Genomic DNA, 16219 nt, shown 5'->3' on the forward strand with positions numbered 1-16219 from the left:
CCAAAAGGTAACATCTGGAAAGGGATGCCTGGATGAACAATAATTTTTCAGTTCCCATGCTGTTCTAATGCATTGCAAACAGTTCTTTTTTGCCTCCTAAGATTTCCAGTATGGGCAGGAGCAACTGGATTGATGAGATCTGTATGCATCCAGTGCACCGTTTGTGAGTAGCTTTGTTAAACTCTAAGTCAAACAATGATTTGTTAGTGTTTGAATTTCAAATGTTGATTGGTCTTAGCTTAAAAAGACAATTGAGCATTCATCACATACCTGTCTGGTAAAAATATAGTATTAGAAGAAAAACTTATTATTAGCTTGCTGTATTTGCAATGGTATTTCACTCCAAAGCAAAAGTAGATACTATGGCACAAGAGAAGATAATAGAGCTATAATTCACTTTTGGCTTCATTCATATGAATGAAGTTGCAAATTATTATTGAATGTAGTGCAGAAGTAAAATGTAGGAAGGAAGTTCCACAGTGAGCATAAATTATCATAATGCCATTGAGTAGAAATTCAAATGCAATGCACAAAGATAAGGCAAAGAAGATAAAAGTAGATGATGTGGCCTGAGAAAAACTCCTCTATAGTGCTTATATATTTATGTATCCCTTTGTATTACAAAAAATGGTTTGCTAGGGATGCTTTTTCTTTACTACAGGTGAAAATAATTTCAAAATTGGTCTATTTCAGTTAAAGGGTTGAATAAAATCTAGATATTGTACATTTAATTAGATAAAATATGTCAGCTTCATTCTTGGACTCTCACATAGAAATAACCAGCGAAATTCAGATTTTCGGCCAGACAACTGTAGCAGCAGATAAATCTATAAACATTCTGATTTAAATTGCTTAAGTTTGGTGTTTTTTCTCCAGAAATCCATTTGCATTACTTGTTTTGTCTCTGTCAGACATGTAGCATTACTAAAGAGGCAAACCTATTTCTCAGCTTTCTCTTACTGGACTTTCTTGAGCCTTATAGAGAATTTGGATGCATTGTGGCTGGTAATGCTGAATGGCCCAGTGCCTGCATCTCTACTGTTTCTGTCCCTTCCTTTCCTGATTTAATGTTCATCCTAAGACTTTCATCTGACAGACTTTCAGAGCCTCACCAGGGAGTCCAGTGCATAACATTTCTGCTCTGGAATAACAGAAAAATGCAAATATAACATTTACATCTTTACCTCTTTTGGTGATAGTATAGAAATGTAATCTTCATATATAAGTCTTGCTTTTTCTTCAATAACTTTCTTGTTCTGTTCCTTTTTTAGATCTTCACATGCAAGCCAGAAAAGCAGGTTCTCCTCACTATACTCCGTTCTAAGAAACTCTCTGAAAAGGTTCCTCCCAGCTGGTGTTTTCATCATCTTGTCAAAGTTCTGAGCCCAAGACAAAATTTCATCTGCAGTAGGGTTTTGGCTGAAAAAGAAAATATCATTACAAATATGCTTCTATTTTTGTAATAATGTTTTCATACATTCATTCAAAAATTCTTTCAACTGTACTTTAGTCCAAAGTTAGGAAAAATGGAAGCAACAAAGCTTCAGCAATAACAGGGCAATTTTGTTTGCTCTTCACTTGTGCATTCATTATCCTAATAGCCCACTAAATGTGTTTAATGTTATAAGACATGCATTTGACTTTTTATGAGTTTTCTGCTGGTGTTCTTAGCCATGTGGCTAAGAACAAAAATCCTACAACAGCACTGAATTCCCACCTCTGCAGTTAAAGGAGATTCCAGGAAGCTGGAAACAGACTCTCTTTCGTGAAGAGTTTAGATGACACCTGATGTCCCTGCCTGCCTCTGATGGTGACTGTACATGATTTGGTTTAGGAGGAAAAAGAAAAACAAAAAGCTCTTGGCAGCCAAAAGCATACTAATGAGGCTAAACAAAGTAGTAATTCAGAGAGATTTTAAATTAGCATATTTCTCTGTGCTTGTACGTAAGGGTTGCTAAGCTTCCCTCTGTTTCATGCTATTGACCTGAATTATGATCTTTTGGCATGAGATGTGATGGATTTTTCTGGCAAAACAGGAAAGAGAAGAAATGGGGAAAAGTCCTTATTTCCATTTCCTGAAGGAAACTATTTGTGGCTTTTGCCAGTGGATGCACTGGGTAAGTGATCAGAAGACCTACTGGCGTCACTAATCCATTAATGTACCAATGAACAGCTTAAGAAAGTAATTCTCCAGATTACCTAACAACAATTTAATATAGTTTCAAACTTAATTTTGAGCACTCACCCTCTCCTTCCTGATCCAACACAAGAGCTTTACTAGCTGTTGTCATTAGTGTCTGCGTTATCATGATGCACAGTAAGTGACATTTGTCTATATAATTTCTGTTCAAGTCAATTTAGCAACTCCTACTCTGTATGCAAGGCAGACTGGATGATGGGAAGCTATTTGTGATAAATCACAAATTGTTTAACTGTAAAGTGATTGTAAACTGAATGGAAAAGTTTAAACACAGATTTTAAGGTGAACAGTCCTCTCAGCACTTTGCACTCTCCACTGAGGAGAGTGCAAAGAACCTGCTGAGCTGAACGGGGCTGACAACCTGGGCTTCCTTATTGTCTGTTGTGAAGCTCTTCACTATTGTATTTTGTAGAAATTTACAATATTGTCTTCTCATAAAAGACAATGCTTAGCAAAAAGGGCAATGAGTTGCTTGGGTTGTTTTTGTCATCATATATGTCCTTTAAAGTTTGAATTTCCTTCTTGTGGGATTAGAGAACTCAGGACCCCTGACAGATTACCATTTTTTCCCACACAATAAACATGGGCCCAAGCTTTAGACAGAAGTAGAAGCTCAGACTTTGTGTGTTCAACTTACATTGCAAGGTATATGTTGGGGTTTTTTTTAATTCCAGTGAAACCCTAGTTCAAGATGCTTTATGAAAGGTAGCCACGTTAAAAATCTGGTCATGAAATACACTTGTGGCTATTGTTTATTCTTCTTGTCTGGAGAGACAGGAAAAAGTGCTCTCACAGGTAGCAGAGGCTTCTTATAGAGACCTACATATGGAAGCATCTATGCACCTTAAACTTCTCCCCGTGGTTCTTCCCCACAAATAAGAAACTGTAAATAATCCTGACTTGTGAATGTCTCTGTTGTCATTTCATTGTCAGGACAGATTTTGCTTCCTTTTCTATAGTATTCTTTTGAGGAAAAGCAATTAAAAGAACATTCCCAAAGATTTAAACCCAAGACAATTCTTGATATTAGTCAAAGACAAAAAACTTATTAGATAACAGTTTGACCAACTTACCATTCTTCTATGACCTGGATACTCTCCAGTTTGGTCGTATGTGTTGGCCTTCCTGCACTGTCTCCTCTATCTTCATTCCTAACAGTGAGGCTGCAATGTAGTACAACACTTTATTTTGTCTAGAGAAAGTTAATTTAAAACAATGACTATAGTAAGGCAAACTTTTAAAAGACATAGACCTCTATAGGGTATCATTTTTAACTCTAGTGTCTAAAATTTTGGAGAAAAGTTTTTATAATGACTTTTCCCCTGAAATATGATGAATATTAATTTACAGTTGCTATTAGGACATGTAGTGTTTTAGAAGCTCACAGTTTATTCACTGAAAGATGGGCAAATACTTAGAAGTCACTTTTGGAGTGATTTCGCTTAGCTAACTGAGAATACTAGCAACAGTATGAGTAGGGGGATTATGAATATTTGAACTGGATGTTGATGGGGTTTGATGCCCCACCAGTTCTGGATAGTTTTTCAGGCATTATGAATGTTCCCTTTTCTCTCTCCAAGATACAGTGGCAGGAGATGGCTCAGATACAGAACTTAGCATGTGGCAGCTCCTTATGATTTCCTCTTCTGACCTAAATTTGTTTTCCATTCCAAAAAGTAAGACATACTGGCCTCTGAGCAGAAAGGCATCCATTACCCTCATATTACCACAAGCAAGGGAAAGAAAGGCTTCCTTTATGCAAGGTTGTTTTTAATGTTTTTTTGCTTCTTTTTAGACCCACTAACTAGAATCACTTATTTTTTTGCAAATATCTATTTAATGAGATTTGCTATAGTGGTAAAGACTTCCTCTGTGTGTGTTCTCTGTGAATCTTCCAGAATATGGTATTTCCAGCAAACCCACAATTCCTGACAACTACTGAAATAATGTTTTCAGTCATATTGATATTCATGTGGAAAACGTGGTTCTGATAATTAAGCTTAAGAAGTGGAATGTAGTAAGGAGATGGAAATTTCCTTTCACAGGTGTTCTCTATGTGTTCGGTTGAGAGAAAACAAGCAACCAAGCAAAAAATTCCCCTTCCAATCTTGAGAGCTCATATTTTGAATAATAAGTATTCACCATAAAATGACGGTCTCAGTCACTCTAAGTGTTGCTACAAAAATATGTTTGTGGCACAAAGCTTCTCCCTCCCCCACTAATCTAAATAACTCCTGCTCAGCTCTAAGAAGAAATCCCAGCTCTGAGACATCTTTAGCACAAATAGTCTTCCTTTATAGGTTTTCTGCATTTATGAGTTTCTTCAACATTTTTTTCAAGCATTTGGCAGAGCTAATATATATTCTCAAATACTCTTCTGAAAACTGGAAGTTTAAGCTCCCAGGTAAAGCAGAGCACATATTAAGACTTAAACATTACAGAGACGTACACTTGCAAACGAAGCTCTTTGATACTGGTTGCTCCTTCACTTACCTGCCAAGACCTTAGTTCAGGCCCTTGGTCCTGCTTCCCCTGTTACAGCGTAGGAATGCAGCTCCAGTGCTGCTAAGGTTGTTAGGGTGTCATCAACTGCTGCAGGAGAAACAACACATCCTGAACTCTGGGGTTGGCAGGTAAAAAGCCTTTCTGTCTCCTCTGACCTGTTGTTCATCAGTCTACAGAGGGAGCACCCAGGAAAGACAGAAAGGAGTTCCATATACAGAAGGAGAAAAAAAAAGAGACCATCCACTTTCTTTCTCTTGTAATCTTTAAGTCCACACATGTAACTGCTTAGAGTCACCTAGCATCTGGCCAGAGCACAAAGTTGGAGTGAGGGAGAAACAGGGAAGGCACAAACCTCTCTCTCCCTCCCTTCCTCCTTCCCTCCTTTGCAGTCCGTAGGTAGAGAAGGATTTGTCTTCTCTGCTGGGTGCAAAGAGCAGAGTGTCCTTTGGTTCCATGGAAGAATAACACCACGGAGGGAGAAAATAGCTTGTGTAGGTTGCGAATGCAATAGGGTGTTCATTTGAGTCTGCCTAAAAGAAAATGAAGCTGCCTGTTTTCCTTCCTCCATCACATGAGCAGCAACTAAGCTGTGCTGAGATAATTTACTTGTCAGGCACTAGACATTCAAGGTTTGGATGCAGAGTCTTACTGGAAGTAGAAAGTGACTCATCTGAGAGCAGTCAGTATACACTACTAATTTAATTTGTTTTCTGGGATCAAATACTGTTTGCTTTGCTCATGCAAAAATCTCTGCTAGACTTGGGAAAACCATCATAGGTTGATGAAGGGGAAACAATGATAGTGATGTAGTGAGTGGTGAAAAAGAGAAATAGGAATAGGAGCAAGAAGGCCATGTTGACTTCATTGCAATATTTGTTTATCAAAGGAATAACTAATAGACAGTATGCACTTTTATTTTCTTTAAAAACCCCCAAAAAACAAAACAAACAATAAAAAGTTCAGATTGTGGGCCTGGAACATAGTATGCAGTTTTATGGTATGTATACCATAGTGACAATGCATGGTACACACTTGGCCCTGATTCCTTCATCTCACCATTCATAACTGGAGTTTAATAGCTGAAGTTAGTCAGGGCTGTAAAACAGAGAACATTCCAAAGACCGAAGCCTCACAGTGAGTTGGATCATGTTTGGGTATTGCATTTAAAACTGTGATACTTTTGTATTGCATCTTGGCCTATATTTCTGCATTATGTTTCCTGTGACACAAGTAGCACTAAATTTCAACTTTTATTTATCTATATCTGTCGAGGCTAGAGTTCCATCAGATCTGTTACTTTTGATATGTTTTTCCTGTGAATGAAACCATCATTTTTATACTCAAGTACACTCAAATCAGGTATGTTCGTTTTCACTCAAGGAACTGGTTCATGATCCCTTAGAAAAAGAATTAAATATTTAAGCATTTTTGGCTGCAAAATTAGCTTGAAAACATCCTTTAAGTAACTGATCACAATAAGAGATTGCTACCTTTTAACTTGAAATGACAACACTGCACTGCTCTTTCCCATGTTGCTATATTAAACTAGAAACAATCTATCTGTTCACACTTCTGTGTGGAATTCAAGCAGTCTGCAGCAGCAAAGGTGTTCTGCGTACCTGGAGATGATCTCCTTGATACATTAATCCAGCATTGAAGCTAGCTGTTTGTGTCAGAAGGATTTTGCTGTATAGTGTAATACTAAAAGACTAAAAGTAACAGGCTAAACATTAACAAATTATTTTAGTTAAGGATTTTAGAAAAGGAAATTGCTGATACACCTTACCAAAAAGTAGTTAAATGAGAGGGACGTGCACTAGAGAGACATCTGATGCAAACTAATGTCTTTGGTGTTATTAACATCTTTGGTATTATTAGTTGGAATACACACCATCAGATATCTTTAAAATTTAGAGATGGAAATTGCTCAACAAAACTACTAATGCCTTAAAAAGGGAGAGTTTGGGGTGTCTAAAGGCAGAGTTTAAATGGAAAGCACTAGTTATGACTGTTCTCTGTTTGTATGGAAAGTTTGTTCTGCCCACTTCTATGCTGATTTTATTGCTCTGGAGAGTACAGTAAAAAATACTTCAGTGGTCTGAGCTGGATGTACCTTTCAAATATATCTTGGGCCCCTGACTGCTACAAAACCAGTAAGTTTCTTGAACTACTGCAACAGTATTATGAGTAATTTCTGCTTGGAGTGAAGGTATTTATATTTTGAAACTTCACATGCTTTATAAGTAAAAAAGTTAATGATCAGGGGCTGCTTGAAGAAGCATACATATTGAACAAATGACCACAAATAAGGGTAAGTGTGTCCAGGTTTCGAGCTGCTATGTTTTTGGGGGTACTGCTGGGATTTAGAAAACTGATCTTTATTTATTTAGCTGCTATTATTTGGCTGTTAATATTCAAGTTAAGCAATTAAGTAATTCTTCTGTTGAGTGATTATGTAGCTAAATCAGTATTGAAGCACCCTATTGCATGAGAAGATAAAAAAGCCAAGTTAATTGCACAGAATCATCAAGAGTTTAAGTAATTTAAGAGCAAATATCTCACTGACATAGAGAGATGTTTCCAGCTGATGGTTTTAGCCTTTTCATAAGTTGCATCCCTACTGCTGCACTTTACTTCTACTGCCTTTAAGAAACTGAAGGTAACCTAAAGTTTGGACCTGATCTTTCATTCTCTGTATATTCAGTAAGTAAATGGTATTTAACTGGTCCCCAAAAGTCACATTCTCATGTACCAGTAGCCTAAATCTGGTGTATCAGTGAAATTACTGTTTTCACTATGGCAAGAAAACCATGCCATTGTGAGACGTGCCAAGATTAATGTTCTGCCCATGCATGGCTGATCAGGTACTATTTATTCAGGTATTTTCTCTGTTATGTGCCTCATATGCAGTATATCATCACAATATTTTGTGATTATGTCTGGCACTGAAGATAATTACGGTGGTAGATGAAGTAAAATGACCATTCCCCAAAAGTCTTGAAAAGCACAATTTACCACATTTACCAAATAGATTCAGATAGGAAATATATTTTCTGATTGGAAGAGGAAAAGCCTTTAAACAAACAAATTACTGCACATGAAAACAAAAACGTATGTGCATTTTCCTGAAATGAGGGGAAGGTGGTTTTGAAAACTCTTGGTGTCCATCTTTGTCTCAATCTTTTGCCAGCTGGGTAAATACCTTCATTCTTCAATTCAAAATGGGTGTGCTCCTGCTGATCTCCCTGGTCTCTGATTCCTTTCCTTTTATTACAAGTGTTTAGCTTAAAACATGCTATATGAACAAATATTTTTTTTTCCTGGTTTTATTTCAGATGCAAAAAAACTGTATATCTTTTAAATTTTTTTTTTGTATTTCGATCTGATCAGACTGTCTTCAACACTGTGGTTCAACAGTTAGTCACTGAAAAATCAATTGTTCACACAATTGTATTTAGAAGCTCACTCCTAAATGGTGAGGCATGCTCTGTTAGATGTCAGAGATTGGTGCGGTCCCAATATCCCATATGCTGTGTGATAATGGAAAAGACAACTGTGCTGGGATTCTTTAATTTCTTTTATGAAATCTGATTTAACTTATGACTCAAAATCATTTTGTCACCTTGTTTTTTTTCTGACACCTGGAATATTTAAGCTTCATGTCACTGAACACTAGTCAAGACTGTGTTTGTTTATGAGATTTATGAGATTTATGATTTTGTTATACTTTGCAAAGCAATAATAATGAAAAAAAACTTCAATTTTATTGTGATCCACTAATAAAGAACAATACAGCTATGTTAATTTCAAATCACTGTCTTCTATCTCCCTTTTAATGTCACGAAAATAGGATGAGAATGAAATGTTACATGAACAATATTATCCAATGATAGCTTTTTTTTAAGCTGAGGTGAAGGGTAAAAAATTTGCTTCTATTAAAGTTAAGGAATTAATTCACTTTTTTGTTACAGTAAATGAATAATATCCAGAGAGATTCTTCTCAGAAAAACTAGACCTAGAATCACTATTTTTATGAAGAGGTGATGCCTTGTACCAGACATTTTCATGGGCTCAGGTAAAGTTGCAGTACATCCTTCAAGTACCTGGCTGTATTAGAGAATAAGGGCTTCCATCTCTTATCTGACCCTGATTTTATGTCCTTGTAAGAATAGCAAGAAAGACTAAAGCTCTATAACTCTTCCAAAAACACTAGTATGTTCAAAATGTCAGCCAAATTTGTGGCAATTAATGAATTTGAGAGTGGAGGCTTACATGGATGCCTGGAGGTCTGCAAGATGAACACAAGTGATGTGTAGCAAACTTGTTATTCCCATATGTCTGCCTTGGTAGTCTGTAAGAGACTTTGAAGGGAAATGGTGGTCAAAAGCCTATGGAATCATTTGCTTGAACTGATCAGAATATGGTATTAACTCAGTCAGCAGAAAGTAATATTTTTTTTACAGATAAGAAACAGAGAAAAAAAATGTGAAGGATTTTTTGTCATTAGTGTCAATCTCAGTTTTTTAACAAGATAATGATTTACATCTCTTCACTGAATTCAATAGAGAAATGTAGGATGTAAAATTTTATATTGAAAACAAGTTAGAAATTTAATGAAAAAATAGCTACATTGTACTCAGAGTAAAAAATTACTTGTCTTGTGCTTAAAACTAAATGATGAGATTGTGTTTAACAGACTGACATAGGAAAGCAGTCTGTTGGGGCCAGGCCAACACTTACCATAAGGCTATAATCAGCCCACTTGGCAGTGTCCACTGAAACTATAAACTCCTTTCAAGAAGTCCAGGTACCTGTGGTGCTGAGTCATTTGAGTGCCAGAGTTACATTTGCCTTAGGTGGTAAGATGGTGCAGGAGGTACCTATGATCCAAATTGTTTTTAAAAGAAAAAACCCAACAAGTATAGACTCCAACTTGGTATCAGCTGTTTTAGAGCAGAAAGAAAAAAGTGTTTTTTTAAAAGTTGAATTTATAAACTTGACATCTGCTTCTGTGAGTCTTGCCTCATGTAGCTAAAACCCCAAACACTTTTTATTTTTTAATAATTTAAGTATTTGCAAGTTAACCATGCTAGAGATTTTGTATTACAGCTAAAATGCCTCCAGAATTTCAAAGCATCAGGTGAGGAATGTGGAGTCACAAACCTACTAGCTTACAGTGTAGTCTCATTGTTTTAGCCTTTAACTACAAGAGCTGCAGTAATAACTGGCCTGGGTTTTTTTTTCTTATAGGTCACAAAAAGATAAGATAAAATGAAGAAAGTGGTTTGTCTCTTCCAATGGCTAGAAAGCCTACAGTTTTCCAATTTTTCTTCACTGTATTTTCCCCCTTGATTCCATTTATGATGTTGTGTGTGTAGTGTTGTAGTTCATATTTTTCCCCTTTTTTCATCTCCATTTGAAGAGCACACAGCTGAAAAACAGTCTGGGCACTGACACAGAGGGTTGGGTACTTCTATGTGCCATGATTGTGATTTCCATGAAAAAGCTTAGGATCCTCTGCTCAGAATCCAGTAATATTAAATGCAGGCAGACTTCTGTCTCCCATATGCACTTTCTGCATACCATAAATCCTGTGGGCCAAGCAGGAGCACAAGGTCTAAACTTTCTGGTCTGATTTTTCCTGCCCAGGATGGATGCAGAAGCTGTTTCACAGGCCCTTCCACCAGGGTTTTATGGAGAATGCTGCTGAATAGAACTGAGTTTGTGTTTTGCACAGATTTGACAGTTAAAATTAATTTACTTCTGAATTGGGTATCTAACAAAATAGTGTTTGTGGAAAAGTTTAGTGACATTTCATAACTGCTTTTCATATTTCTAAAAATAATTATCATTACATTTTAAAATGAAATAATCAGTTGTCTTGGTTTTATTCATTGTTAGATAGCGTTATTCTTACTACTCCTTTGTGAGTAATTCTAGTTAATGTAGCTAAATAATAGATTTAAATGAAATATTGTGCTTAACTTTAAGAAGCTCTTTAGAAAAATTGCATTCTGTCACAGCAGATTTCTTTTCCAGTAGGCTTTCTGATTATGAGACAAGTGATTTTCTATTAAGAAAACAGCTCATCAGGAAATCCAGCAGCTATAACTTTTAACTTCATGATACATGGAGTGTTTGTTAAAGCCTCATCTCTCAGAGTGCTGCAAACAGCATCTCCATTTTTCACTCTGAATCATGTTTATACTACGAGCTATGGAGAGAAGAGTGAAGAACAATGCCTTACAGCATTAAAATCTCAAAGCACAGCAAAAAAATGCATTTGTCTCTTATATTTGAAGTATCCTTGTTTCCCTGAAATAGTATTGAGATTTCTAGAAGAGTAGCATTGACAGTATAGCTGTAGAGTGTGTGGACACAGGAACAGAGCTGTAGTCAAAACCCCTTCTGCCTACAGATGGGTATCTTGGCTCTTATTTCTGACACCAATGCTGTAGCAGCAATCCAAGGTGACTGAAAGAATCATTGCCCATTCTCCTGTGTTTGTTCTTTAGTGCTGTTATTTCAGTGCTATTTCAACTTTTCTGTGTGAAGGAATAGCTTTTAGCCCTATATTGAAGAGTTCAGAAGGAAATACCTTTTAAAATACTACAGATGAATAGGATCCTACCTTTCTTCCTTGTGCAAACTTAGACTAAGTTCTGTGAATTCTTTTGTTCAAAGGTTTATGATAAGGCCAGATCATCTTTGCTGAGAGCTGTAAGTTTTCCATGAAAATAAGAAACTTCTCAGTTCATTTGAGATTGTATCTTTCTGCCATCTATCTTTGAATGTGGGGTAGAATGGGTTTGATTTCTTACTGGTTTTGAATTGCTGTGCTTTCCTAGCACTGTGCAGCATTCAGCCTAATTAGTCAAAAGTCAATATAGATTTAACTATAAACCATAAAAGAAAAAGGAGATTGCTGTAAATCACAGTTTAAGATATCTGGAATACCTCAGGCTATTAAGGTCTAGTCAGTTAAGATGTTCAGCTCTGTTCTGATAGTATTATGTTGTGCTGTTCCTCAGCTTGAGTAGCAGCAGAATTGAACCCAAATAAATTATCTAATGCTTAAGAGTATAATCATCCCCTTGTTAATGGGAAGTCTTGGCCAAGATGCAGTTTATGTAAGATCATTATATAAGGTTATTAAATTGCATGCCACATGGCACAGTGAAGGTAGATCATCCTTACTGAAATGTGAGTGCTAAAGTCATAGAGGGATGTGCTCTGTAAAGCAAGTACTTAAATGGTTTTAGCAAATCTGCAGTGTTTCACTCTCTTCCCTTTCCTGTATATTTAATATTTTAAAATGGAATAGACATAAAATTTGGTAACCTTTTCTCTTCTCAAGTCAGATTAACAGTCTCTTTATAAAGCCATGAGTTATATTTTCCATCTGTATTTTCCATCAAAGTTGAAATTAGTGTGTTTGGCAGACAAATTGTCAAATTTGTCCAAACTACATTTTCCTTTTGGACCCCATGAAAAATTTGAAAGAAAAGCCTTGTAGAATTGCAATATGATATTTGATGTAATTTTATATTGATTCTTTTGTCTCTTACAAAATGTTCAGAAGTGTATTGGTAATGGAAGAACTAACCTGCTGGAAAACCCTTGATAAAAGGGACATTCTTCTAAAATACTCAGAAAGACCCTCATAAATATTTTGCAAAAAATTAAGATCTGTATTTCAGTCTTAAAACTGAGTTCAGTGTTTCCTAATGTTGTGAGGGAACCTCCTATGTTACAGCTTGTTTTCCTTGCCTCTGGTGTCCTGTCACTGGGCACCACTGAAAATACTCTGGCTCCATCTTTTTTGTTCACTCACTTCAAGTGTTTATACACATTGATGAGATCCTTCTGAGCCTTCTCTTCTTTGGGTGGAACCATGTCAGGTCTCTCAGCCTTTCCTCACAGGAGAGGAGCTCCAGTCCTTTAATCATTTTAGAGGCCCTCTTCTGGAATCTCCAGTATACCCAGGGCTCTAGCATTGAAGGGCCCAGAACTGGATATAGTGCTGGCATGGCCAGTAGTGCCACAAACAACATATTTTAAAAGAGACTCCAACTGAGGAATATTCCAGGGGCCTACATAAAAAAAAACCCTATTATATTTACATTTCAGGATGACTTCAGACTGAAGGAGAGATCTGTTCTCAAGGTCAAAGCAGGTTAAATGTTATGTGAAAGAAGACTGGCCCTTTTAATGGACAACCTTGATGAACGTGTTGTTTTCTTCCTCTGCTCTTGTGTGACTTATTTAATCTTCCTACCTGCAGATATTGCAGCTCAGCAGGAGCTGGAAGGCAGATGGAAACTACCAATGTGCACTGTACTTGAACTTCTGAAATAAAGGACAATATCTCCCTCAGACTTAGACTAACACAGAGCAAAATTTGTAACTGTGCAAGAGAGGAAAGGATTAGTGATTCAAAGCAATCTGACTTTCCTAAACTCTCTTTTACTTACAGTGTTTTGTTCTTCTGAAAATTTATAAGAAAATATTCTTTCTGCTGGATTTTACCTTAAGGAGATTATATTACTTTTACATAATGACAGCCACAACAGAAGTAATTACAAGTCTTGCTAGTCCTTTCTAGGATATTTTTTTTAAATTTTAGTTCTCATATGTGGGATGCAATTTTTGTACAGGTAAGAAACCCAAGGCTTGCCAAAGTTTGCTTACCAATGATTTCTAGAGGAGTTACTCTAGCTTTCTTCCATTAGTTTAAATATGGTTTCTGCTTCAGGCAATATTCAACTCAAGGATGTATTTCTCTTGTCAGGTCACCCAACAGATTGCTAGTCTGGCTGTCAGCTTCATTCCTTCCTTCAGAATAACATTACCATTCATATTCCATCTTGCATGATGGATACATTTAATTACTAGACAATCTGCAGCATCCTTACTCCTGGCTACAGCTATTTTGCAAGCAATTCCTTCATATATTTGAGACAATTAAAAGTGGCAGTTCTGTACTGTTCAAAGAAATTTTATCCCTTCAAAGGGTAGCTAGATGGATAGAAGTTCTCCAAATCACTAGCAAGCAAACCTACTGGTCCCAACTAATTCTGATAAATGAGCCTAGTCTCAGTTTCTGTAGTGGCTTTTTCTTTATTATTCTTGGTTTTCAGATATTAAAGTAGGAGCAACAGTAAAGAATTGAGCTTGAATAGGGTCACTACTTTGGTAATGTAGATAGATTCCACAGATTTAGATGTAGTTTCCAAATGGGAAGGGATGCCTAGGAACATTCATACTAAATTAATATTTTTCTTTTCATAAGGTGTTGCAAAGTAATCCAGTGAAAGAGAGCTTTAGGAAATGTCAAAGGATAGTTCCTACTATGATGTTTATGAACACCATATTTTGTGAAATTAGCCTGGACTAAACTAGTTGACGCTTATCCACATCACAGTCAAGTAAGATGGGGGATTCACTTTACATTCTTCCAGATAACAAACAGCATTGAGACCCTCCATGCCAGTCTGTGTATATTACAGACATTTGTTTTGTTGGTGCTGGTTTCCAAATTTTGTAAGACAAGGCCCTCAGCTAGGAAGAACTTTCAGCATGGATGTCAACAAGAACTGAAATTATCCATTCCTTCTCAATGGGTGCTCAGCATCTGCCAGTATCCGGCCTTCAACCAGGTATTTCAGAAGAACCAGAGCTGCCATCTAGACAAATACATGTGCTATGGAATTATTAAGGGTGACTAGACAAGACTCATATCTCCTTTGCCTTTCTGACTCACATAATGAATGTCTGACCCACTTTTCTAGTGAGAGGATCTCCATCTAATAAGTGCTTCCTACTAGAGGTTCAGACTCATTTCCATGAAATATTCTAATTTTTTCTCTTTAAAGCACTAGACATTTATTCCTGTTTTAACTGGAATTTTAACTGATTTGGAATTATGCACAGTTAAAAAATAAATCTATGCAAGACGGAAATTCTGCTGCTGACAGATTTTAGTAGCCTAATTTTTTTTCATTTTTGACTTGGAACTATAGGCTGCATTCATTCTTGCAGATAAAATGTTCTGGGGGTGTCCTGAGGTTGACTGGCACAACCAAAGCCCATACCCAAGCCAGGGTTTCTACCACAACCTGGTAGAAAGTTTCACTGGCTGGGAACGCACTTTGGCACTGGCCAAATCTCTGCCAGGAAGTTAACACTTGCTAACAATTTACTGTACAGGCTGACTATAGCCCATTAGACCCTGGCCCTGCTTAATTTACTCAGTGGTATAGACACTGTCGGTGTGTTTAAGTTGGATAAGGGTGTTTTGTTATTGTTTTTGCATGTTGAATATTAATATTAAAGTTTTTATTTCACAATTAATAAAGTTCAGAGGGTCTGCAAGGGGACTTTGACACCTTTAAAATGTCACCATCTATCAACATGCCTTGCTTCAGGTGATGTTTTGATCTCAGACCCATTGTGACCTTTCATGCTTCTCTGTTTATGTGGTTTTCCATGGACTTCTGAGTTAATGAATCTTTGAGTAATTATCTAATTGCAAATTTGTCATAAGAAAACCAAAAGCAGCCCAAACCCTGTTAGGGGAGATTTCAAAGGTTCCAAACCCCTAATATCTGTAATTCACAGCATAAGCTGGGCTTAGGCATTCTCAGCACTCCTTATGTTTTTTTTATTTTCTCCACAGCAACAGTCAAGCTGTGCTCTGGTGACAGAAAATCTGTCATGACATTATGGATCTTCCTCCAGCCAGTGCTCCACAGACACCAAGATGAACAGCATTTTGGTGCAGGCAGGTGGGAAACGGGTATGAGGGGTGAGGGAGAGCCAAGACACTGATGTTCTGAAGTAATCCATCTCTTAAACAGCCTCAGAGGAGGCATCAAGCTGCTTTTCACCAGTGGAAGTAATTCTGCCACTGCTTTCTCTCCCTCCAGTCTCCTCAAGAGCAGTTGTCCCTGAGTACACTCTTGTGTGCTGTGCCAGGACAGAATCAAGATCATGTTCTAAAGTTAACTACATTTAGTCTGCTCTCTCCTTCTAAGGAGCTGCTGTTGGTATCTTTTGCACCACTGAATTAGAATGAGCCTTGTGTAATCCCAAATCCCCTCTCAGCATGTATTTATTCTTCAATTTAGAAGAACTGCAGTTCTGATTTTTTTTCACTGTAATTTTCTTTACAGAAATGTTTGCTTGAAATAGGACTATTTTGTGCAGTTAGACTGATCAGGGATTTGTATCTTAGTAGTACTACGCACAAAGGAATCTGCATTTTATTTGTGAATTTTCAGAAACATTTATTTAAAATTTGCTAGTCTATTATGTTTACAGTCTACTCATTTTCTAACCTGCTTGTGTTATCACAGATGGGGAAAAATATCAGTAAACACATGAGCATCCATCTGTTCCTCAAAATGAAATGAACTTTCAAAGTTTAAATTATTAAAAATAAAATCCTGATACTAGGAAATCTTGGCACAGAAAGCCCAGGGCTGATTTTGATGTTAATGAGGATTCTACCAC

At 36.8% G+C, this 16219-nt stretch overlaps 1 protein-coding gene and 1 long non-coding RNA gene across 6 annotated transcripts in view; one reads left to right on the top strand and one right to left on the bottom strand.

Annotated features, from left to right (window-relative positions):
• The window catches only part of LOC135296696 (uncharacterized), a 34579-nt gene that overhangs the window by 8239 nt on the left and 10121 nt on the right, over nt 1-16219 (top strand). For all 3 annotated transcript variants that reach the window (XR_010358705.1, XR_010358704.1, XR_010358703.1), the window contains exons 2-3: nt 102-8780; nt 15384-15492. This is a non-coding gene — a long non-coding RNA (uncharacterized LOC135296696). The remainder of the gene's footprint in view (nt 1-101; nt 8781-15383; nt 15493-16219) is intronic.
• Nucleotides 1-16219, bottom strand: part of RGS17 (regulator of G protein signaling 17) — a 70132-nt gene that overhangs the window by 2986 nt on the left and 50927 nt on the right. For 2 of the 3 annotated variants that reach the window (XM_064413366.1, XM_064413364.1), the window contains exons 2-3: nt 3274-3363; nt 1185-1419 (exon numbers count right to left, since the gene is read on the bottom strand). In XM_064413366.1, the coding sequence (XP_064269436.1) occupies nt 1185-1419; nt 3274-3363 (325 nt within the window). The remainder of the gene's footprint in view (nt 1-1184; nt 1420-3273; nt 3364-16219) is intronic. The other variant, XM_064413365.1, reaches the window with a different exon arrangement.

This window comes from Passer domesticus, chromosome 3 (genome assembly GCF_036417665.1).
Source record: "Passer domesticus isolate bPasDom1 chromosome 3, bPasDom1.hap1, whole genome shotgun sequence".
Lineage (NCBI taxonomy): Eukaryota > Metazoa > Chordata > Aves > Passeriformes > Passeridae > Passer > Passer domesticus.